We start from the raw sequence: 22,531 nt of genomic DNA, 5'->3' as shown, positions 1-22,531 counted from the left end.
CCGGCCCCGCCCCGCCGCCAGCCCGGCCCCGCCCCGCCGCCAGCCCGGCCCCGCCCCGCCCTTCCCGCGCCTGCGCACCGGCTGCTGGGCGGGAACTGGTTGCGTCCGGACCCGCAACCGCTTCCACCCACCTCGGGCGGTATCGGCCGCGCAGCCGTCGGAGGAAATAGACGCCGGGCCTGAGGCTCTTGGACCTGAGGTATTAGGTTGGTGCAGAAATCATTGCGGCGGGCGGGAGCGGGGGCTCACGCGTGTAATCCCATCATTTGGGGAGGCCGAGGCGGGCGGGTCACCAGAGTCAGGAGGAGTTCAAGACCAGCCTGGCCAACATGGTGAAACCCTGTCTCTGCTAAAAGTACAAACGTTAGCCGGGCGTGGTGGCGGCGCCTGTAAGCCCCGCTGCTCTGGAGGCCGAGGCAGAATAAGCTGTTGAAGCCGGGAGGCGCAGCCTGCGGTGAGCCGAGATCCGGCCACTGCACTCCCGCCTGGGGACACAGCGAGACTCCGTCTCAAAAAAAAAAAAAAAAAGGAAGAAGAGAGACTTAGGGTGCATTCCCTGCTTTTTAAATTATATATTTATTTATTTTGAAACGATGTCTAGCTCTGTCGCCCAGGCTGGAGTCCAGTGGCGCGATCTCAGCTCACTGCAACCGCCACCTCCCAGGTTCAAGCGATTCTCCTCCCCCGGCCTCCCGAGCAGCTGGGATTACAGGCGCTCGCCACCACGCCCGGCTCATTTTTTGTATTTTTAGTAGAAACGGGGATTCACCATATTGGCCAGGCTGCTCTCAAACTCCTGACCTCAGGTGATCCACCCACTTTGGCCTCCCAAAGTGCTGGGATTACAGGTGTGAGCCACGGACCTGGCCAGAGCCTGGGGTTCTCTAACTCGTTTCTGGGGCCTGCCCACTTTTCTTGCCAGTGCCCATCTTCCAGGTTCTTCCCAGGCTGCTTCTGCCTGCCTTGTCCTCTTCCTGCCCATCATACCACACTCTCCCGCCAGCATGTCCTTCATTCCGCTCTGACTCTTCTCACCACCCAGCCTAACCTGACTGAAAACCCCGCAGCAGGAGAGCAGGAGGCCTCTGCTTCTAGGTGCCGTGTGAGAAGCAGCTGTGAGGTCGGGTTCACACCTGTAGTCCCAGCACTTTGGGAGGACGAAGCGGGCAGATCACCTGAGGTCAGGAGTTTGAGACCAGCCTGGCCAACATGGTGAAACCCCACTTCTATTAAAAATCAAAAAAAAAAAAAAAAATTAGCCAGGCGTGGTGGCGTGCACCTGTAGTCCCAGCTACTGGGGAGGCTGAGGCAGGATAATCAACTGAACCCAGGAGGCGGCAGTTGCAGGGAACTGAGATCCTGCAGCTGCACTCCAGCCTGGCTGACAGAGTGAGGCTCCGTCTCAAAAAAAAAAAAAAGGAGCTGTGGCATTACAGTTCACCACACCAGCCTGTGGATACCTCCCTCCCCTGTTCGCTGGGCCAGCTCTCTGAAGACTCAGCTCAGGCCGGGCACTGCGGCTCACGCCTGTAATCCCAACACTTGGGGAGGCTGAGGCAGGCAGATCATAAGGTCAGGCGTTCGAGACCAGCCTGGCCAATATGGTGAAACCCTGTCTCTACTGAAAATACCAAAAAAAATTAGCCGGGCATGGTGGCGTGGGTGCCTGTAATCCCAGCTACTCAGGAGGCTGAGGCAGGAGAATTGCTTGGACCTGGGAGGTGGAGGTTGCAATGAGCCGAGATCGCACCACTGCACTCCACTCCAGCCTGGCGACAGAGTGAGACTCCATCTCGAAAAAAAAAAAAAAAAAAAAAAGAATCAGCTCCGGGGCAAGCGAGGCCTTCCTTGAGTTCTCCCAGGTCCTCCGCCAGGAGGCTTGTTGTTCCACCGAGCTCTCATTGCACCTGCGTGAGCTCTAGCATGGCCCTTTGCATTTGATGCTCGAATCACTAGTAGATGTATTTGTTTCCGACCTAAACAAGAGCTCTTCAAGAGCAGGGTAGCATCCAAGGGCAAGGACCATGTCTTGGTCACCTTTGGATCCACAGTATGTATGGCAGTGCCAGGCACAGAGTGGGTACTCATTATATACTATGGGTTTTGCAGGGGTTGTTTTTTTGGCAGGGTCTCTTGTCGCCCAGGCTGGAGTGCAGTGGTGTGATCACAGCTCACTGGAGCCCCAACCTCCCAGGCTCAAGCTATCCTCCCACCTCAGCATCCCAGGTAGCTGAGACGATGTCACGTACCACCACCGTTGGCGAATTTTTTAGTTTTTTGTAGAGACAGTGTGTTAGGCAGTTCTTGCACTGCTCTAAAGAAATACCTGAGACGGGGTGATTTATTAAGAAAAGAGATGGCCGGGCATGGTGGCTCACACCTGTAATCCCAGCACTTCGTGAGGTCAAGGCGAGTGGATTGCTTGAGGCCAGGAGTTCAAGACCAGCCTGGCCAACATGGCAAAATGCCGTCTCTACTTAAAAAAAAAAAAAATGCCAGGCATGGTGGCGGGTGCCTGTAATCCCAGCTACTCAAGAGACTGAGGCAGGAGAATTGCTTGAACCCGGGAGGCAGAGGTTGCAGTGAGCCGAGATGGTGCCATTGCACTCCAGCCTGGGCGACAGAGCGAGACTCCATTTCAAAAAAAAAAAAGAGATTTAATTGGCTCACGGTTCTCAGGCGTTACGAGAAGCACACCACCCACATCACCCAGCTTCTGAGGAGGCCTCAGAGCTTTTACTCATGGCGGCAGGTGAAGAGGGAGCAGGTGAGTCCCATGGTGAGAGCAGGAGCAGGCGAGAGAGACGCCAGAGGTGCCATACGCTTCTAAATGACCAGATCTCACGGAACCCACTATTGCAAAGACAGCTCCCAGTCGTGAGGGAGCCACCTCATGATCCACACACCTTCCACCAGGCCCCACCTCTAGCACTGGGGATCACAATTCAACATGAGATTTGGGTGGGGACAGATATCCAAACTGTGTGGACAGAGGTGATGCTCCTCAGGATCTAGTTGTTGAACTCCCGTCTGCCAGGCTGCTGTTACAGAATACTACCAACTGGGCCACTTAAGCAACGGAAATTTATTTTCTCAGTGCTGGAGGCTAGAAGTCCAAGAACCAGGTGCCAGCAGGTTTGGTGTCTCCTGAGGCCTCGCCCCTGCGCTTGCAGGCAGCCGCCTTCTCACTGGGTCCTCACAGGGCCTTTTTCTTTGAGCCAGTGTAGAGAGCTCTGTTCGCTCTTCCTTTTTTTATAAGCACACCAGTCCTATTTAATTAGGGTCCCACCCTTATGGCCTCATTTAATCATCTGTTGTTTTTTTTTTTGAGACGAGGTCTCACTGTGTTGCCCAGATTAGCCTCAAACCCCTGTAATCCCAGCACTTTTGGAGGCCGAGGTGGGTGGATCACTTGCAGTCAGGGGTTCGAGACCAGCCTGGCCAACATGGTGAAACCCTGTCTCTACTAAAAATAGAAAAATTAGCCGGGCGTGGTGGCATGCGCCTGTGATCCCAGCTACTCAGGAGGCTGAGGCAGGAGAATCGCTTGAACCTGGGAGGTGGAGGTTGCAGTGAGCCAAGATCTTGCCACTGCACTCCAGCCTGGGTGACAGAGCGAGACTGTCTCAAAAAAAAGAAAAAAAAAGTGCCGTCACCAAAGACTGTCACACTGGGGGTTAGGGCTTCAACCTATGGATTTGGAGGAAACACTATTTAGTCCATAATAACTGAAGAACTTGAATTTAGAAGATGGGGGTTGGGGCCCGGCACAGTGACTCACGCCTGTCATCCAGCACTTTGGGAGACCAAGGTGGGAGGATCACTTGAGGTCAGGAGTTCAAGACCAGACTGGGCAATGTAGCAAGACTCCATCTGTACAAAAATTAAAATCAGCCAGGTAGAGTGGTGTGTGCCTGTAGTCCCAGCTAGTCAGAGGCTGAGGCAGGAGGATCGCTTGAATGCATGGGTTCTAGGTTACAGTAAGCTATGGTTGTGCCACTGTACTCCAACCAGGGGAACAGAGCAAGACCCTGTCTCAATAACAACAGAAAAACAGGGAGATGGGGGTCGGGTGCCGACTTCCCCTGAATTTCACTGTGTGCTTTTGTGTAGCAAGCCTGCCGCCCTCTGTGAGCCTCAGCTTCTCGACGTGTAACAAACGGCCAATTGTATGGGATTGTCAAGAAGCTGAAACGAGATCCTGGCTGGAGGGTATTTTATGAACTACACATTCCTACACAATTATAATGACTTAGTTATTTGTCCTATCCATGGATCACCTGGAAGATTACAGTGTGATTTAAAATGCATTCTATCATTCAGCCGACATGCAGTGAATTTTGTTGTCATTATTTCTCCAGAGATACCCAAAGGGAAAGTTTGTTTATAATTTGTACCCACTCCTTGTAGAAAGGATTCAGGCAACCAATGATGAAAACACCACTGCTTGAACGCGAAGGTTCTGCCTGTCACTTCTCACAGAGGCTGCAGAAAAGGCCCAGGAGGCTGTTGATGACATGAGCGACCACCAGGAGAAGCTGGAGCAGGCTGATGCACAGAAGGGCGGAGAAGAGGGACACATGCCAGACAACAGCTGTAGAGGGCTCCAGGCAGATGGAGTTCCAGAGCAAACGGTCATACAGATAATTCCTATCCCAAAAAATCAGGAGACCAGGGGTCGGGCAATAAGTAAGGAAAGCGAAACAGGCAACCCCAGTAGAAAACGGGAGCCTCTCCTAACTGGGTCATGGGACTGGGCTCCTGAGGGTGACCATTCCTGCTGCATTTGCAATTTTCTGAGCATCAGAGGAGCAAGATGCTAGGATGTGTGTGTCTTTTTGTCTCTCTCTCTCTCTCTCTCTGAAAAGACCAAGCCCGAGCCTCCACCCATTTACCTACTATGCAGGTCTTTGAATGGGTAACCATATTTCCAAGCTTGTGTCTGATTGAAGGATGAAGTGTCAAACATGCAAAAAGGACCATCTTTCAGAGCAGCTCCAGAAGTGACAAAGCAAATCAGGGCTCCAAGTAAAGCCAGGCCACTTGACAACAGAGCAGTAAGCACCTGCGGAGGGAAGGAGAAACGGCGAGCTAAGACGGTGGCGGCTGGGGAGCCCGTGGGGCGGTCTGCACAGGTCTAACGTCTCTGGTCTCAGGCGTTCTTCTGTCCTGTTACGGGGGAGAATTCTATCCATGGCACACAAGATAGAAGCATCACCCAAAGTGGGGAGGCCAGTGAGCGGTTTCCAGGTAGAGCCAGGAAGGGCTGGGAGAGAAAGGACCAAGAAGGAGAATCGCAGACTCTTGGCCCCGGATCTCCCTGACTCAGCGAGTTCACCTGAGCTACTCGGCAGCTTGGCATCACAAACCTTTTGCAGATTACAGCCATTCAGCCCCTGAGCTAAAGAGGCAGGTTATCACAGGCCCGCCTCTGACTCTTCTGAGGAAAAGGTGCATTTTCAAAAGTTCCAGGCTCCCAACTCTGATTTTTCTCTTTTTCAAATCAAGGATAAAAAGAAGGAAGGAGGGAAAGAAGGAGGAAAGAAGGGAAGGAGAGAAGTGGGAGGGAGGGAAAGGAGAGAAACAGCGAGAGAGGAGCTGCAGTCAGACTCTGAAATGACTCCACTTCTGTTGCTGCATTTCTCCAGCCAAGAGCTCCCGTGGCGATCGGTGTGTGCCCTCACTGCCCTCCCAGAAAATAACTGGGTTTCCTTCCTTGACAGGTTTCTAGCCTGCTTCTATATTGCCTGCCTTCCTCCCTCCCTCCCTTTTCCTTTTTATTTTTATTTTTTATTTTTTATTTTTTTGAGATGGAGCTTCACTCTTGTTGCCCATGCTGGAGTGCAGTGGCACGATCTCAGCTCACGACAACCTCTGCCTCTGGGTTCAAGCAATTCTCCTGCCTCAGCCTCCTGAGTAACTGGGACTACAAGTGTGCACCACCACACCCAGCTAATTTTTGTATTTTTAGTAGAGACAGGGTTTCACCGTGTTGGTCAGACTGGTCTCGGACCTTGTGATCCGCCTGCTTCAGCCTCCCAAACTGCTGGGATTACAGGTGTGAGCCACTGTGCCCGGCCCATATTGAATTCTTTCTTAGGGTTCTAGATATTTTTCTCCCTCCTCCAAAAATGTGTATTTTAAAAATCTGAGTAACACCTACATAGCGTTTTTCTTCAGAGTCATGGAGTCATTTTCCCATTGATGTCAAGCTGGTTTGGAGTTGGGGAGGGACTGGAGAAAGGTGTATAGTAAGTTTTGACTCTGAGTTAAAAGATTCAAGATGAACTAGTAAGCCTAGGGCAGTGGTTCCCAAAATGGGGTCCCTGTCCAGCTGCATTACATCACCTGAAAACTTGTTAGAAATGCAAAACTTCCTGCTCCCCCTGACTCCTGAATCAGAAGCTCTAGGGAGGAGCCCAGCAATCCGTGTTCTGGCAAAAGCCCTCCAGGTGGTTCTGATGCATACTCAGTGTCAGAACTACGTGCCTCAGGGAAAACCAGACGGGACTGAGAACAGACAGTGCATGAATGAGGACAGTGAAAGAAATGTGCAAGTGTTTATTTATTTAGAGACGGAGTCTAGCTCTGTCGCCCAGGCTGGAGTGCAGTGGCGCCATCTCGGCTCACTGCAACCTCCGCCTCTCGGGTTCAAGCGATTTTCCTGCCTCAGCCTCCCAAGTAGCTGGGATTACAGGCACGCGCCACCACGCCCGGCTAATTTTTCTATTTTTGGTAGAGACAGGGTTTTACCATGTTGGCCAGGCTGGTCTCGGACTCCTGACTTCAGGTGATCTACCCATGTCGGCCTCCCAAAGTGCTGGGATTACAGGCGTGAGCCACCATGCACAGTCTATATTTAATTTTTTAACATGTAACTGAGTCAGTGGGCTTCCCAACACGTGGGCTGCAGATATCAGAGCAGGCTGTGGAGTTACCATAAGGCCACAGATTTATGTCTGAGACCGAGTGTGTGTGTGTGTGTTACACACATATACTGAGATCTTTCAAGTTTATACAGTTGCTGCTATAATTAATAAGTTACAAATTTATTCTGGGCCTCAGTTTATCTGTAAAATGGAGGGGTTAAATTAGAATCTAGTGATTAGATCTCTAGAAAAGTTTCCTGTTCTAAGAAAATATTAGTTAAAATAACTAGGAAAATTTCCATCAATGACACGATTACAGTGTCATAACTCAGTCCATATTGTCCAGCACGCTAAGAGAATAACAGTTCCTCCCACTAGGACAGACATCTGGGCTTCACTAAGCACTACTCCCTTGACTTGCTCAGCTCCCATTTTACAGATGAAAGCTTGAAAATGGAAAGATAAAGCAACTTGCCAAAGAACTTAGCATTACTGAGGGTCACAGTGAGGACCTGACTTCAGGCCCCAAGACCAAAACTGCCTCTTTACCATCCTGCCTCTAGAGTAATAGAGGTGGAGACATTCTCAGTGTTAGAAGAGTGGAATCTGGTGCTTACGCTTCGACAGAGCCCACTCTTACTGAAGCAGCCGTATCTCCAGCCCATCAAGGAGATGAGGATAGCAGCAGTGAGTACCTGCAGGAGAGAGAAGAATGTTGAGATGGGGAAATTTACTTTGCCAGCTGTTTCTAGGTGCTGCCCACAGCTGTTGAAATAGAGTGGCTGGGCACCTCCCATGAACTCAGTTGTCCTCTTGACTCTGACTCCGGGGACCCACAGTTGGATGACTAGCCTGATCTAACGCTGTGGATGTGTGGATGTTAACTTTCACACCTGACCTGCCTGGTCCCAAGTTAGTCGTCCTGTCTCTTAAAGCTGCTGCAGACCCAAGACCAGCTTGTTAGAATAAACTTTCCTGCAAGGAATCAAAACACTCTTCCCGTGCCACCTTCCTGCTCCCCCCCGGGGATCTCTTTGAGAGTTCGCGTTCAGGGAACCCCACACACTTACCATGAGGCCTCCTCCCCAGAGCCCAGTTCCCAGCATGGCATGCTTGCCAATGAGGCCCCTCAACAGGTAGGTCACATCCCAGTTAGGAAAGAGGAGTGCCATGTTGGCCCCAGCAGCAAACAGGGCTGCAGTCCCAAGGCTCAGCCCCAGGATACGGGAGCAAGTCCGTGAGCTTGCCAGCATGCAGGGAGAGGACAGCATCCTGGAACAGATAGAGAGTCGCGGCAGCGCTGCTGTCGGGGGATGGTCCGTGAGCCCGTGAGCGTGCTGGCGTGCAGGGAGAAGACAGCATTCTGGGACAGATAGGAGTCGCGGCAGCTCTGCTGTGGGGGATGGGGAAGGGAACTCCAGCAGCATGTGATGGCTGGGGAAACACTACAAAAACCGCCACCTTCCAGGGACAGACCAATGAGCCAAGCAACCTGCTTAAAAACTCTGCTCCTTAGGAATCTTCCCCAGGGACTAGGATTTAATTGTTTCCTTTTCTGCTAACCCCTGTCCATACATACATAGTTTGCATTCCATCATATTTTGTTTATGCCTCTATTACAGCCAGTGATTATTTCTATCCGACAAAAAGAAATGTTTAAAGGTGGCTTCATGATGTCCATTGTCCCCACTTCTATTCAGCGTTGTGCCGGTCCTAGCCAGCGCAGTACGAAAATAAAAGGAAGCAAAAGCCATACAGATAGGAAAGAAGGAAGTAACATTGCCGGCCAGGCATGGTGGTTCACACCTGTAATCCCAGCACTTTGGGAGCCCGAGGCGGGCAGATCATGAGGTCAGGAGTTCAAGACCAGCCTGGCCAACATGGTGAAACCCTGTCTCTACTAAAAATACAAAAATTAGCCAAGCATGGTGGCAGGCGCCTGTAATCCAGTTACTGGGGAGGCTGAGGCAGGAGAATTGCTTGAACCCAGGAGGCGGAGGTTGCAATGAGCTGAGATCATGCCACTGTACTCCAGTCTGGGTGGGTGACACAGCAAGACTCCATCTCAAAAAAAAAAAAAAAGTAACATTGTTATTATTCACAGATAATGTGATCACATTATGTAGAAAATCCTAAACATTATTAGAACTAACAGGTGAGTTTAGCAAGGTCATAGAATAAAAGATTAATATACAAAAATTCTATTCTATTGTATTTCTATATACAAGCAATGACAAATTGAGGATTGAAATTAAAATATATTTACAATAGCATAAAAATATAATACATATGGATGAATTTAACAAAATATCTGCAAGACCTATATAGTAAGAATTGCAAAGCATTGCTGAGAAAATTAATGGAGACCTAAATAAATGGAGACACATACCATGCTCCTGAACCAGAAGACTCAAAATCGCTAATATGTTCTCCCTAAATTGATGCATAGATTTAAAGCAATCTCAGTCAAAATCCTAGGAGAGTTTTGTTATAGAAATTGACAACCTGAATCCAAATTTATATGGAAATGCAAAACCATTTTGAAGATTAGCCAAAGGAATTTTGAAAAACAAAGCTGGCGAACTTACGCCATGTGATTTCAAGACTTATAAAGCTACAGTAACTGAAGACACTGAAGTCACCGCGTAAGGAAACATATATGGACTACTGGAACAGGCTGGAGCTCAGAAATAGACCCAATCCATGACAAATGATTTTTTTTTTTTTTTTCTTGAGATGGAGTCTCACTCTGTCACCCAGGCTGGAGTGCAGTGGCGTGATCTTGGCTCACTGCAACCTCCACCTCCCGGGTTCAAGCGATTCTCCTGCCTCAGCCTCCCAAGTAGCTGGGATTACAGGTGCCCACCAGCACGCCTGGCTAATTTTTTGTATTTTTAGTTGAGACGGGGTTTCACCGTGTTAGCCAGGACAGTCTTGATCTCCTGACCTTGTGATCCACCCGCCTTGGGCTCCCAAAGTGCTGGGATTACAGGTGTGAGCCACCGCGCCCGGCCGATAAATGATTTTTTAAGAAGATAACAATTCAGTGGGAAAAAGTCTCTTCCACAAATGGTGCTGGAACAATACATATGCAAAACAAAACTACCTTCACTGTTACTTCATAACACATTCAAAAATTCACTTGAAATGGAGCATGGGTCTAAAAGCTTTATAAAATTTCTAGAATAAAACAAAAACACTGGCACCTTGGGTTAGATAAAGGTTTCTTAATAAAATGCAAAAAGCACAATCCACAAAACATGATTAATCAGACTGCTTAAAATTTAAATGTCAGCTGGGTGCTTGCCTATAATCCCAGCTACTCGGAGGTTGAGGCAGGAAAATCGCTTGAACCCAAGAGGCGGAGGCTGCAGTGAGCCGAGATCACGTGACTGCACTCCAGCCTGGGTGACAAGAGCAAGCGACTCCATCTCAAAAAAAAAATCATGCTAAATGAAATAAGCCAGACGCCAAAGGACAAATATTGTATCATTCCACTTATATGAAATATTCAAAATAACAAATTTACGGAGAAAGAAAGTAGACTGGAGGTTACCAGGGACTGTGGGGAGAACAGAATGGGGAGTTATTGTTTAATGGTTACAGAGGTTTGGGTTTTTTTTTTGGTTTTTTGGTTTTTTTGAGAAGAGTCTAACTCTTGTCACCCGGGCTGGAGTGCAGTGGCACGATCTCAGCTCACTGCAACCTCTGCCTCCCGGGCTCAAGCAATTCTCCTGCCAAGTAGCTGGGACTATAGGCGCCCGCCACCACGCCCGGCTAATTTTTGTATTTTTAGTAGAGACGGGGATTCACCATGTTGGCCAAGCTGGTCTTGAACTCCTGACCTCAGGTGATCCACCTGCCTCGGCCTCCCAAAGTGCTGGGATTACAGGCATGAGCCACCACGCCCGGTGGTTTTGGGGGTTTTTTTAGAGATGCAGTCTCAATATGTTGCCCCAGCTGGTCTTCAACTCCTGGGCTCAAATGATCCTCCAGCCTGAGCCTCCAGAGTAGCTATGACCAGATTTGGGCCACTGCCCACAGTTTAATGGTTACAGACTTTCTGTTGGGGGTGAAGAAAAGTTTTGGAAATAGATAATGGTAATGGTTGTACATCATTGCAAATGTAATTACTGTCACTGAATTGTACACTTTAAAATAGTTAAAAAGACAAATTTGATGTTACATACTTTACCACAATAAAAAATCAATTTAAAAACTTGCAATTACCCAAATACTTATCAGTAATCAATAAGTGAATCAAGACAAATTGTGTTATCATACACACGAGTTCTATTAGGTAATAAAATGAGTAAATTTCTGATACATATAACAACATGGATGAATCTCAGAAGCACGATGTTAAGTGAAAGAAGCCAGAAACAAAAGACCACTCACATGCTTCTATATAGATGAAATTCTAGAAAAGACACTTTTAACAGAGAGCAGATGAATGGTTGTCATGGGCTGAGAATGGGGTCGAGGGTTAGTATGGGGCATGGGAAGCTGAGGGGTGGAAGCGTTCTATGTCTGGATTCTGGTGGTGAATACATAACTGTATGTATTGACAAAACTCATTAAACTTTGCACTTAAAATTGGTGAATCGTATTGAATTTTAACTATATATCAATAAAGCTGATTACAATTAAAATGTCACATCTAGATAAATTATAAAATGTCTCTTCCACTCCTTATATTCCTTTCTCCCTTTCTCTTATATTTTCATTGATATGTGAACTTGTTTTTTAGAAAAATATGAATTAAGGTCAGGCGCGGTGACTCACACCCGTAATCCCAGCACTTTGGGAGGCCAAGGCAGATGGATTACCTGATGTCAGGAGTTTGAGACCAGCCTGATCAACATGGTGAAACCTCGTGTCTATTAAAAATACAAAAAAATTGCCAGACGTGGTGGCAGGCACCTGTAATCCCAGCTACTCGGGAGGTGGATGCAGGAGAATCGCTTGAGCCCAGGAGGCAGAGGTTGCAATGAGCAGAGATCTTGCCATTGCACTCCAACCTGAGCAACAAGAGTGGAGCTCATATATATAAATATATATGAATTAAAACAGGACTAGTAATATTTGGGCAGACGCACGTCAATGTGGATCTGAAAAAACTCAGCGTCATGACATCCCCAGGAAGTGGCCTGTTGCCACTGTGCAGTTCTGTTACATGTCTGTCTCCCCTTAAGGCTCTTTATTTTATTTTTAATTTTTTTTGTTGTTGTTGTTGTTTTTTTGTTTTGTTTTTTTGAGACGGAGTCTCGCTCTGTCGCCCAGGCTGGAGTGCAATGGCGCAATCTCAGCTCACTGCAAGCTCCGCCTCCCGGGTTCACGCCATTCTCCTGCCTCAGCCTCCCAAGTAGCTGGGACTACAGGCGCCCGCCACTGCGCCCGGCTAATTTTTTCTATTTTTAGTAGAGACGGGGTTTCACCATGGTCTCGATGTCCTGACCTTGTGATCCGCCCGCCTCGGCCTCCCAAAATGCTGGGATTACAGGCATGAGCCACCGCGCCCGGCCTTATTTTTAATTTTAAAAAATTTATTTTTGGCTGGGTGTGGTGGCTCACGCCTGTAATCCCAGCACTTTGGGAGGCTGAGGCGGGCAGATCACCTGAGGTCAGGAGTTCAAGACCGGCCTGGCCAACATGGTGAAATCCCGTTTCTACTAAAAATACAAAACTAGCCGAGTATGGTGGGGCATGCCTGTAATCCCAGCCACTCAGAAGGCTGAGGCAGAAGAATCACTTGAACCCAGGAGGCAGAGGTTGCAGTGAGCCGAGATCGCACCACTGCACTCCAGCCTGGACAACGAGAGTGAAAGTCCATCTCAGGAAAAAAAAAAAAAAATGTAATACAGGTGAGGTCTCCTTATGTGGCCCAGGCTGGTCTCAAACTTCTTGGCTCAAGGGCCCTCCCATCTCAGACTCCCAAAGTACTGAGATTACAGGCATGAGTCACTGCACTTGGCCCCTTGAGGCTCTTGACACTCCTATAACACATTGCTTTGCACTTAATCAGAAAATATGTGTATATAGGCTGGGCACAGTGGCTCATACCTGTAATCCCAGCACTTTGGGAGGCTGAGGTGGGTGGATCATGAGGTCAGGAGTTCGAGACCAGCCTAGCCAACATGGTGAAACCCCATCTCTACTAAAAATACAAAAAAATTAGCCGGGCGTGGTGGCGGGTGCCTGTGGTCCCAGCTACTCAGGAGGCTGAGGCAGGAGAATGGCATGAACCTGGGAGGCGGAGCTTGCATTGAGCAGAGATTATGCCACTGAATTCCAGCCTGGGCAACAGAGTGAGACTCCGTCTCAAAAAAAAAAAAAAAAAAGGCTGGGCGTGGTGGCAGGCGCCTGTAATCCAAGCTACTCAGGAGCTTGAGGCAGGAAAATCACTGGAGCCCGAGAGGCAGATGTGGCAGTGAGCCCAGATCACACCACTGCACTCCAGCCTGGGTGACAGAGCGAGAGTGAGAGCGAGAGAAGGGAGGCAGGCAGGCAGGCAGGCAGGCAGGCGAAGGGAAGGGAGGAAGGAAATTTTATATATATATATGATACGGATCAGAGGCTCTCTCTATATGCACACACATATACACATATAATGTATAATGTGTGTATATATGTGTGTATGTACGTACACACACACACGCAGTAGTCCTCCATATCTGCAGCGGATATGTTCCAAGAGCTTCAGCAGATACCTGAAACCACAGATCATACCAAACCTTGTATATTCAGATGCTTCTCCACTTATGATGGGGTCGTGCTCCTATAAACCCATTGTAAGTCAAAATATCCTAAGTCCAAAAGGCATTTATGTAATGCTGGCAACATAGTAGACAGTACCTGACTCACAATGGTTCAGCTTAGGATTTTGTTTATTTATTTATTTGTTTTGAGACAGGGTCTTGCTCTGTCACCCAGGCTGGAGTGCAGTGCACAATCATTGTTCACTGCAGCCCTAATCTGGGCTCAGGTGATCCTCCCACCTCAGTCCCTCGGGTAGCTGAGACCGCAGGCATGCGCCACCATACCTGGCTAACTTTTTAGTTCTGTAGAGACAGGTTCTCACCATGTTGCTCAAGCTGGTCTCAAACTCCTGGCCTCAAGTGATCCTCCCACCTCCACCTCCCAAAATGTTGGGATTACAGGTGTGAGTCACTGCGCCCGGCCCCAACTTATTTTTGACTTTATGACGGTGCAAAAGCAATGAGTATTCAGTAGAAACTGTAATCCTATCATAACGTGTAAGGAGTTAACTTATGATGGAGTTAGGTCCCTAGAAACCTGTCGTAAAGTTGGAAAATTAGAAGTCAAACCATCATAAGTAGAGGACTATCTGTACTATGCTTTTTCATATACATATGTACCTATAGTAAAGTTTAATTTATAAATTAGACACAGTAAGAAGTTCACAACAACAATAATAAAATAGAACAGTTGTAACAATATACTGTAATAAAAGTTATGTGGATGTGGTCTTTCTCATTGAAAATATTTCATGTAAGTTTTCTGAACTACAGTTGACCACAGATAGCTAAAACCTTGGAAAGCAAAGCTGCAGATAAGGGAGGATTACTTTACATCACACATAAATAATGAAATATTTCAGAGCATAAAGAATTAAACATTGGGGGAGGGCCAGGGCTGAAAAACTATCTATAGGTACTGAGCTCACTACCTGAGTGACAGGAATTACTCATACCCTAACCTCAACATCACACAATAGACAGACACATGGAACAAACCTGCATATGTATCCCCGAATCTAAAATAAAAGTTGAAATTATATTTTAAAAATTTGCATCAAAGGCCAGGCATGGTGGCTCACGCCTGTAATCCCAGCACTTTGGGAGCCCGAGGCGGGCAGATCATGAGGTCAGGAGTTCAAAACAGCCTGGCCAACATGGCGAAACCCCATCTCTACTAAAAATACAAAACTTAGCCAGGCATGGTGGCGTGCACCTGTAATCCCAGCTACTCAGGAGGCTGAGGCAGGAGAATCGCTTGAACCTGGGAGGCAGAGGTTGCAGTGAGCCAAGATAACACCACTGCACTCCAGCCTGGACCACAGATTGAGACATTGTCTCAAAAAAAAAAAAAAAAAAAAATTGCATTGAAAAAGAATTAAACCTAATGAGTAAAATATATGTGTAACTTGTGTGGGATAATTAACACCCATGTAAACACAACCAATTGTAAAACATATGTCATTACCCATCACATCATTGATGCTCCAGGTGTGTCCTCTCCAATCCTGCCTTCTTTCTGGATTCCTTCCTAGGAACCACTATCCTATATTTCATCTTCATGATATCTTTTTAAAAACAGTTTTACAACTTAGGAACTCAAAATTTTTTTAGAAACTTGGTTTGTCGAGTGTTTTCTATTTTTTCAGACTGTAGTTTTTTTTTTTTTTTTTTTGGAGACGAAGTCTTGCTCTGTCGCCCAGGCTGGAGCAGTGGCGCGATCTCAGCTCACTGCAACCTCCACCTCCCAGGTTCAAGCGATTCTTCTGCCTCAGCCTCCCCAGTAGCTGGGACTACAGTCGCCCACCACCACGCCCAGCTAATTTTTGTATTTTTGGTAGAGACGGGGTTTCACCATGTTGGCCAGGCTGGTCTTGAACTCCTGGTCTCAAGTGATCCGCCTGCCTCAGCTTCCCAAAGTGCTGGAATTACAGGCGTGAGCCACCGAGCCCGGACAGACTGTAGCTTATGGTAAAGAAGACAAACACTGAGACAGAACACTGACCAGGCTGTTTAGTTTGGGGGTACGCTTTGGCCCCTCTCCCTCACCCTACCCCACAGCCCTCAGTGACCTTTGCTTCCTCTAATCTCAGCCCATGCTCATCTCCTGCCCCTCCCCTCCCCAGAGGGAACTTTTGGCTGCAATTCTTCTATTTCGTTATGATGAGCTGCCTTGACCGCATGCCCTGTCCATTGGGTATTTAGCCCTCCAAGCCATGTCTCCCACAGTGAATAAAGAGCTTGTCCCAGATGAAAAGGAGTCCAGATCTCAGCAGAGGGGAGGGGTGTCCTGGGAGGGTGGGTGTAGGAGAGGGGAGGGGTACATGGGGAGGGTGGGGGCAGGAGAGGGGAGGGGTGTCCTGGGAGGGTGGGGGCAGGGAAGGGCAGGGGTACACAGGGAGGGTGGGGGTAGGAGAGGGGAAGGGTGTCCTGGGAGGGTGGGGGCAGGAGAGGGGAGGGGTGCACAGGGAGGGTGTGGGCAGGAGAGGGGAGGGGTGCACAGGGAGGGTGGGGGTCGGAGAGGGGAGGGGTGTCCTGGGAGGGTGGGGGCAGGAGAGGGGAGGGGTGTCTGGGAGGGTGGGGGCAGGAGAGGGGAGGGGTGTCCTGGGAGGGTGGGGGCAGGAGAGGGGAGGGGTGTCTGGGAGGGTGGGGGCAGGAGAAGGGAGGGGTGTCCTGGGAGGGTGGGGGTAGGAGAGGGGAGGGGTGTCTGGGAGGGTGGGGGCTGGAGAGGGGAGGGGTGCACAGGGAGGGTGGGGGTAGGAGAGGGGAGGGGTGCACAGGGAGGGTGGGGGTAGGATATGAACCAACGGTGACCCTTACTCCGGCGACCCAAGGGTCCTGGGGCAGCATGGGGTCAGGAATCGGGAGGGATGGGGTGTCTCTTCCCCTGTCAACCCTCTGGCTGGCAGGCCACTGGACTCCTCAGTCACAGCAAGGAGCCTGTCCTGCTCCTGGGAGCAGGGCGACTGTGGAAAACAGGCCCCCTCACAGCGGCCCACAGTGCTGCGATGCCCCTGCAGGTCCGCACAGCCTCCCTCCGAGACGGTCCCATCATGCAGTGCGAGGCTTTCAGTGTGTAATTCTGTGTTGAGGCAAACTAACCACCCAGGGTGTCAGCAACTCTCAACTTTAACCCACTGCCCACTCAGATGACTGACGGGGGCCCAAGGAAAGATGGGTGTGTGGTGGCCTCTCAAGCGGGTGCTCTAGATCATAGGGCCAGGAGACGCCCTAGTGCAGGAACGCATTTAGTGCCTTCAAATCACACCACCTTTGAGAAAGGACTGTCTAGACACTTCACCAACATCAGCCCCCCTAACAATCTCTTCTACACAAACTTTCCCATCAGAAAAGTCTTTTTTCTTTTTTTCTTTTTTTTTTTTTTGAGACAGAGTTTCACTCTTGTTGCCCAGGCTGGAGTGCACCATCCCGGTCTCGGCTCACTGCAACCTCCACTTCCTGGGTTCAAGCGATTCTCCTGCCTCAGACTCCTGAGTAGCTGGGATTACAGGTGCCCACCACTACGCCCGGCTAATTTTGTATTTTTAGTAGAGACCGGATTTCTCCAGGTTGGCCAGGCTGGTCTTGAACTCCTGACTTCAGGTGATTCACCCGCCTCGGCCTCCCAAAGTGCTGGGATTACAGGCGTGAGCCACTGCGCCCAGCTCAGAAAAGTCTTAAAGGGGAAACTAAAAATGATGGACAACGAGAGGAAAACTACCAGCTGGAGCATGGCTTTTGGATGAGTGGAATTCAGAGCCCTGGCTGTCCGCCAATCAAACACTAAAAGCGCTTGCCATCGTGTGAATTTCACCTCCTCTTCCTGACTTTATTCCCCCTAGAAATCATAACATTTGGAGAAACGCTTCCAAAAAATGTGAACCAGGAGGTGAGCAAAGAGGTGGGCTAATTTGATATCAGAAGGTAAAACCTTAAAACCAGGCTGTTGGGGAGTTCCTTGTTCTGTCCTGAGGTCCTGGCTAGGTGAGCAAATCATCGGCTACATGTCAGGGCAACAACAGAAGTGATCAGCTCAATTCCATGGAGGAAGAGAACGCACATTCTCTACCCCTGTGGATCTCCCTCGCCACCTAGCAAGCCTTTTCTTTCATTCTTTCTTCAGTCAGATATTTATTAAGTGATCATTACCTGACAGGCACTTGCTGGGGGCTAGGGATATAATGATGAAAAAGATGTAATCCCTTTTCCTGAGGAGCTTAAAGTTTACTGGGGACACAGCTAAGGCAAAAAGCAATTCTGGTTGTTTGTTTGTTTGTTTGTTTTTTGAGACAGAGTTTCGCTTGTCGCCCAGGCTGGAGTGCAGTGGCACAATCTCGGCTCACCGCAACCTCCACCTCCCGGGTTCCAGCGATTCTCCTGCCTCAGCCTCCCCAGTAGCTGGAATTACAGGCACGCCCCACCCCAGCTAATTCTGTATTTTTAGCAGTGACGGGTTTTCACCATGTGGGTCAGGCTGGCCAAAAAGCAATCCTAATGAAGTGTGGTGAGTGTTAGAGCAGACACGAGCAGGGCCGGGGAAGGCCCCGACCCCAGTAACCTCAGGTGACTGTGAGGTGATGGTCAGGCAGTTGTTAGTTGTCTTTCTAAAATAATAATTGGTCACAGCCAGCGTCAGGGAAAGGCAGTCTCCCAACAGATGGAAAATACCTGAACCTGGTGATCAGCAGCTTCCTGATAAGAGCTCAGGGGGCTGGGCGTCAGCGCTCCAGCAGGTGCACTAAGAAGCAAAATGGCGGAGTTTAGCTGGTTCCTGACGGTCCCCTAGCGCCTCTCCGCTGGTAAGGGCAAAACGCCTCAAGTGAGCATGCGCAGGACTTCAGTAACCCCACTGCGCATGCGGCCCCTCCCAAGTGCCTGTGCGGCAGACTCAGGGCGTGTGGACAGCCCACCTCAAGGGAAGATCAGGGGAGAAGAGATGGAGACCGCGGAACCATCCGCCTGTAGAAAACCCAAGTCAAGGGCTGAACAGCACGCTTGGGTCTCTCAAGTCGTGCACTTGGCCCTCTTCCAAGTGTACTTTACTTCCTTTCATTCCTGCTCTGGAAGTTTTTAATACACTTTCACTCCTTCTCTAAAACTTGCCTCGGCCTCTCCCTCTGCCTTAAACCCACTTCTGCCCCTCAGCTGAATCTCCCCCGAGAAGGCAAGGACTGAGTTTGCTGCAGACTCGCTGGATTCGCCGCTGGTTGCAGTAAGTACCAGGCAGAGGCATCCAACTTAAGGCGTCATGGAAGCCCATGGAGGACCCGAATCCTATCTGGCAGAAGCAAAACGAAGCCTCCCGCAGGAAGGGCTGCCCATGCCCAAACTTGATGGACAGTGAGGTACTAGGCAGGGAAGAGTATCCTAGGTGCAAAGGCCGGAAGTTGACAGACTGAGGCAAAAGGAGAAGGTAAGTGAATTGCGCAGTCACACAGCCGCCAAGCTGCAGAGCCAGGCCCGCTGGAGTGGAAACGTGCACTCTTGTCTGTGAGGCTACGCTGTCCCTGGCCATCACCTCACCCTTTCCTCTCTGCTTACCTGCATCTGCTGTCCAGACTCAGACTGGGAGAGAAAGAACCTGGAGCAAGGCTGCCTCTTCAGAGGGGGCTCCGCTCCTGCAGCCCCAGGGCTGGACCTGAAGGTTGTCTTTCCAGGACTCTGTCCAGGAGGGCCAGGGAGACTCTCTATATACGCAGAGGTCACCCAGGCGTGTGTGCGCGCCCACGCCCCTGCCCACAGCCTGCACTGAAGGCGCTTCCGCTCCTCGGAGAGCCCTGTCCTGATGACCCACCCTCTGCTCATTTCCATGTGATTCTAAGGCAGGAAACAGGAGGCCTCATGAGCTCCACGGTCCTGATGAGTCACTGGATGCACCCGTGAGGAACACCTCACCCTCTGCTCTCCCCAGGCAGCAACGCTTTCCACACCCCAGCTGTTCCTGTCCTCATCTGCCACCCCGCAAAGAATCTGGGCTCTTTGACAGAACAGCACCAAGCAGGGCAGCCACCCCTTTTCCTCATCACTCTCCTTACCTTGCCCTTGGCTGCCTCGACGTGTGGCATGGTTCCTGTACTAGACTTCTAACTTTTTTTTTTTTTTTTTTGAGACAGGGTCTTACTCTTACCCAGGCTGGAGTGCGGTGGCGTGATCTCGGCTCACTGCCAGCTCCACCTCCCACACTCAAGCAATCCTCCCACCTCCGCATACTGAGTAGCTGGTACTACAGGCACCTGCCACCATGCCCGGCTCATCTTTGTATTTTTAATACAGACGGGGTTTTGCTGTTTTGGCCAGGCTGCTCTCTGACTCCTGACCTCAGGTGTTCGCCTCAGCCTCCCAAAGTGCTAAGATTACAGGTGTGAGCCACCACACTCAGCCTCCTAACTGTTTTGTTCAAGCCCCAAGCCACTATCATCTTGTACCATACTCTCACCAAATTTCTGAGGATTTTGTGGTGCTCTCTGCATGGGAGATCGGTGACCCTCTATGGACAAGCTCCTATTCAAGATTCAGTTCAAACATTCCCAGTGAAGTCTACCAGGATTTCTTTCTTTCTTTCTTTCTTTCTTTTTTTTTTTTTGAGACGGAGTCTCACTCTATCGCCCAGGCTGGAGTGCAGTGGCTGGATCTCAGCTCACTGCAAGCGCCGCCTCCTAGGTTTATGCCATTCTCCTGCCTCAGCCTCCGGAGTAGCTGGGACTACAGGCGCCCGCCACCTCGCCCAGCTAGTTTTTTTGTATTTTTTAGTAGAGACGGGGTTTCACCGAGTTAGCCAGGATGGTCTCGATCTCCTGACCTCGTAATCCGCCCGTCTCGGCCTCCCAAAGTGCTGGGATTACAGGCTTGAGCCACCGCGCCCGGCCTGCCAGGATTTCTTTACTCTGAGTTCGGTACTTCTTTCTCTATGCTCCCATTGTGTTTTAAACATCTAGATATTATAATGCATGTATACAGTAAAAGTGCACAAATCTTTTCTTTTCTTTTTTTCTTTTTTTTTTTTTTTTGAGAGGGAGTTTCGCTCTTGTTCCCAGGCTGGAGTGCAGTGGCACAATCTCAGCTCACCGCAACCTCTGCTTCCCTGCTTCAAGCCATTCGCATGCCTCAGCCTCCCAAGTAGCTGGGATTTACAGGCATGCGCCACCACGCCCGGCTGATTTTGCATGTTAGGTAGAGACAGGGTTTCTCCATGTTGGTCAGGCTGGTCTCGAACTCCCGACCTCAGGTGATCTACCTGCCTTGGCCTCCCAAAGTGCTGGGATTACAGGTGTGAGCCACAGTGCCCGGCCTAAAGTGCACAAATCTTAATGATAAAATCTGATGAATTTTTACATGTACACCCAGGTGAACCAGCACACAAATCAAGATACAGGACATTCCAAATCCCCACAGGCTTCATTGTGTCTCCTGTCATTCATATCCCTTGTCCCCTGTGTTAACTGTCATTTTGGCTCTTACAATAGTTGGTTAGGTTTCAGTTGTTCTTGAATTTCACATAAATTCAATCAAACAGTTTCCTTTTTTTAAAAAAAAAAAAAAACAGGATTTTGCTGTGTCATCCAGGTGGGAGTGCAGTGGCACAATCATGGCTCACTGCAGCCTTGCCCTCCCAGGCTCAAGTGATCCTCCCACGTCAGCCTCCCGAGTAGCTGGGACCACAGGCAAGCATCACCACGCCGGCTGATTTTTTTATTTCTTGTAGAGATGGGGTCTCGCCATGTAGCCCAGTCTGGTCTCGAACTCCTGGGCTCAAGTGATCCTCCTGCCTTGGCCTCCCAAAGTGCTAGATTACAGGTGAGTGTCACTGCGCCCGGCCCAGTGTGGCTTTTGTGTGTGGCTTTCTTCACTCAATATTCTATATGCAAGATTCATCCATCATGTAATTTATTCTTTTATTGCTGAGTATTATTTCGTTGGATATTACAACTTTTTCTACTCTTGATGGACATTTATATTTTCAACTTTTGCCTGTTATAAATAATGCTGCCATGAATATTATTCTACATGTCTTTTGACAGAACTATGCACTAATTTTTCAGAGAATATACTTAGGAATAGGATTGCTATCATAGGGCAGGTGAATATTTAATTTTGGCAGATATTGCCACACAGATTCCCAAAGTACTCCTACTAATTTACATGCCCACCAACAGTGTGTGGCAGTTTCCATTTCTACACATTCTTGCAAACATTTTTAATTTTAGGCATTGTGGTGGGTGTTTAATGTAATCTCCTTGGGTTTGAATTTGCATCTTCTTGATGAGTAAGCACCTTTTCATATATGTATTAGCCATTTGAAGATCCTCTTTGAGAAGTTCCTGTCCATGGTTTTTGCCCATTTTTGGTTATCTTTTTTCTTACTGTTTTCTAGTTCATTATAATTCTAGGTATGAGACCTTTATCAGGTAAACTTATTGTGAATGTTTTCCCCCAGTTTGTGGTTTGACTTTTTACTCTCTTTATTATGTCTTTTTTTTTTAAATTTTTTTTTTTTTTTTTTTTTTTTTTTGGAGACAGTCTAGCTCTGCCATCAGGCTGGAGTGCAGTGCCACGATCTTGGCTCGCTGCAACCTCCATCTCCCAGGTTCAAGCGATTCTCCTGCCTCAGCCTGTGGAGTAGCTGGGATTACCGGCATGGGCTGCCACGCTCAACTAAGTTTTGTATTTTTAGTAGAGACGGGGTTTCACCATGTTGGCCAGGCTGGTCTTGATCTGCTGACCTCGTGATCCACCCACCTGAGCCTCCCAAAGTGCTGGGATTACAGGTGTGAGCCACCATGCCCGGCCTTAATTATGTCTCTTCATGAAGAGAAAGTACTAATTTTAATTCAGCTCCATTTATCTATCTTCTTTTATGGTCAATACTTCTAGTGTCTGTTTAGGAAATCTTTGCCCATGTCCCAC

The 22,531-nt window shown here is 49.0% G+C and overlaps 1 protein-coding gene and 1 long non-coding RNA gene across 4 annotated transcripts; one reads left to right on the top strand and one right to left on the bottom strand.

Moving 5' to 3' along the window:
* The first annotated feature begins 93 nt into the window (after window positions 1-93).
* LOC140713512 (uncharacterized) lies at window positions 94-11,515 on the top strand. Its single transcript, XR_012095635.1, has 2 exons — window positions 94-199; window positions 4,411-11,515. It is a non-coding gene; the product is annotated as an uncharacterized lncRNA (long non-coding RNA).
* Window positions 3,071-21,174, bottom strand: TM4SF19 (transmembrane 4 L six family member 19). Of its 3 annotated transcripts, XM_008009668.3 has the most exons (5): window positions 19,169-19,323; window positions 7,940-8,141; window positions 7,487-7,564; window positions 4,896-5,065; window positions 3,071-4,650 (listed from the first exon to the last, which is right to left on the bottom strand). In XM_008009668.3, exons 2-5 carry the CDS (start codon window positions 8,138-8,140, stop codon window positions 4,470-4,472), a joined length of 630 nt encoding a protein of 209 aa, XP_008007859.1. In that variant the 5' UTR covers window position 8,141; window positions 19,169-19,323; the 3' UTR covers window positions 3,071-4,469. The 3 variants fall into 3 exon arrangements, with proteins under 3 accessions (XP_008007859.1, XP_072879884.1, XP_072879885.1); XM_073023783.1 differs by lacking the exon at window positions 7,940-8,141 and having other exon boundaries at window positions 19,169-21,174; XM_073023784.1 differs by lacking the exon at window positions 7,940-8,141 and having other exon boundaries at window positions 3,071-4,548; window positions 19,169-21,174.
* Between the last annotated feature and the right edge of the window lie 1,357 nt (window positions 21,175-22,531).

This window comes from Chlorocebus sabaeus, chromosome 15 (assembly GCF_047675955.1).
Source record: "Chlorocebus sabaeus isolate Y175 chromosome 15, mChlSab1.0.hap1, whole genome shotgun sequence".
NCBI classification, from domain to species: domain Eukaryota; kingdom Metazoa; phylum Chordata; class Mammalia; order Primates; family Cercopithecidae; genus Chlorocebus; species Chlorocebus sabaeus.
Note: the sequence above shows the minus strand (reverse complement) of the source record. Positions and strands in the feature narration are given on the sequence as shown.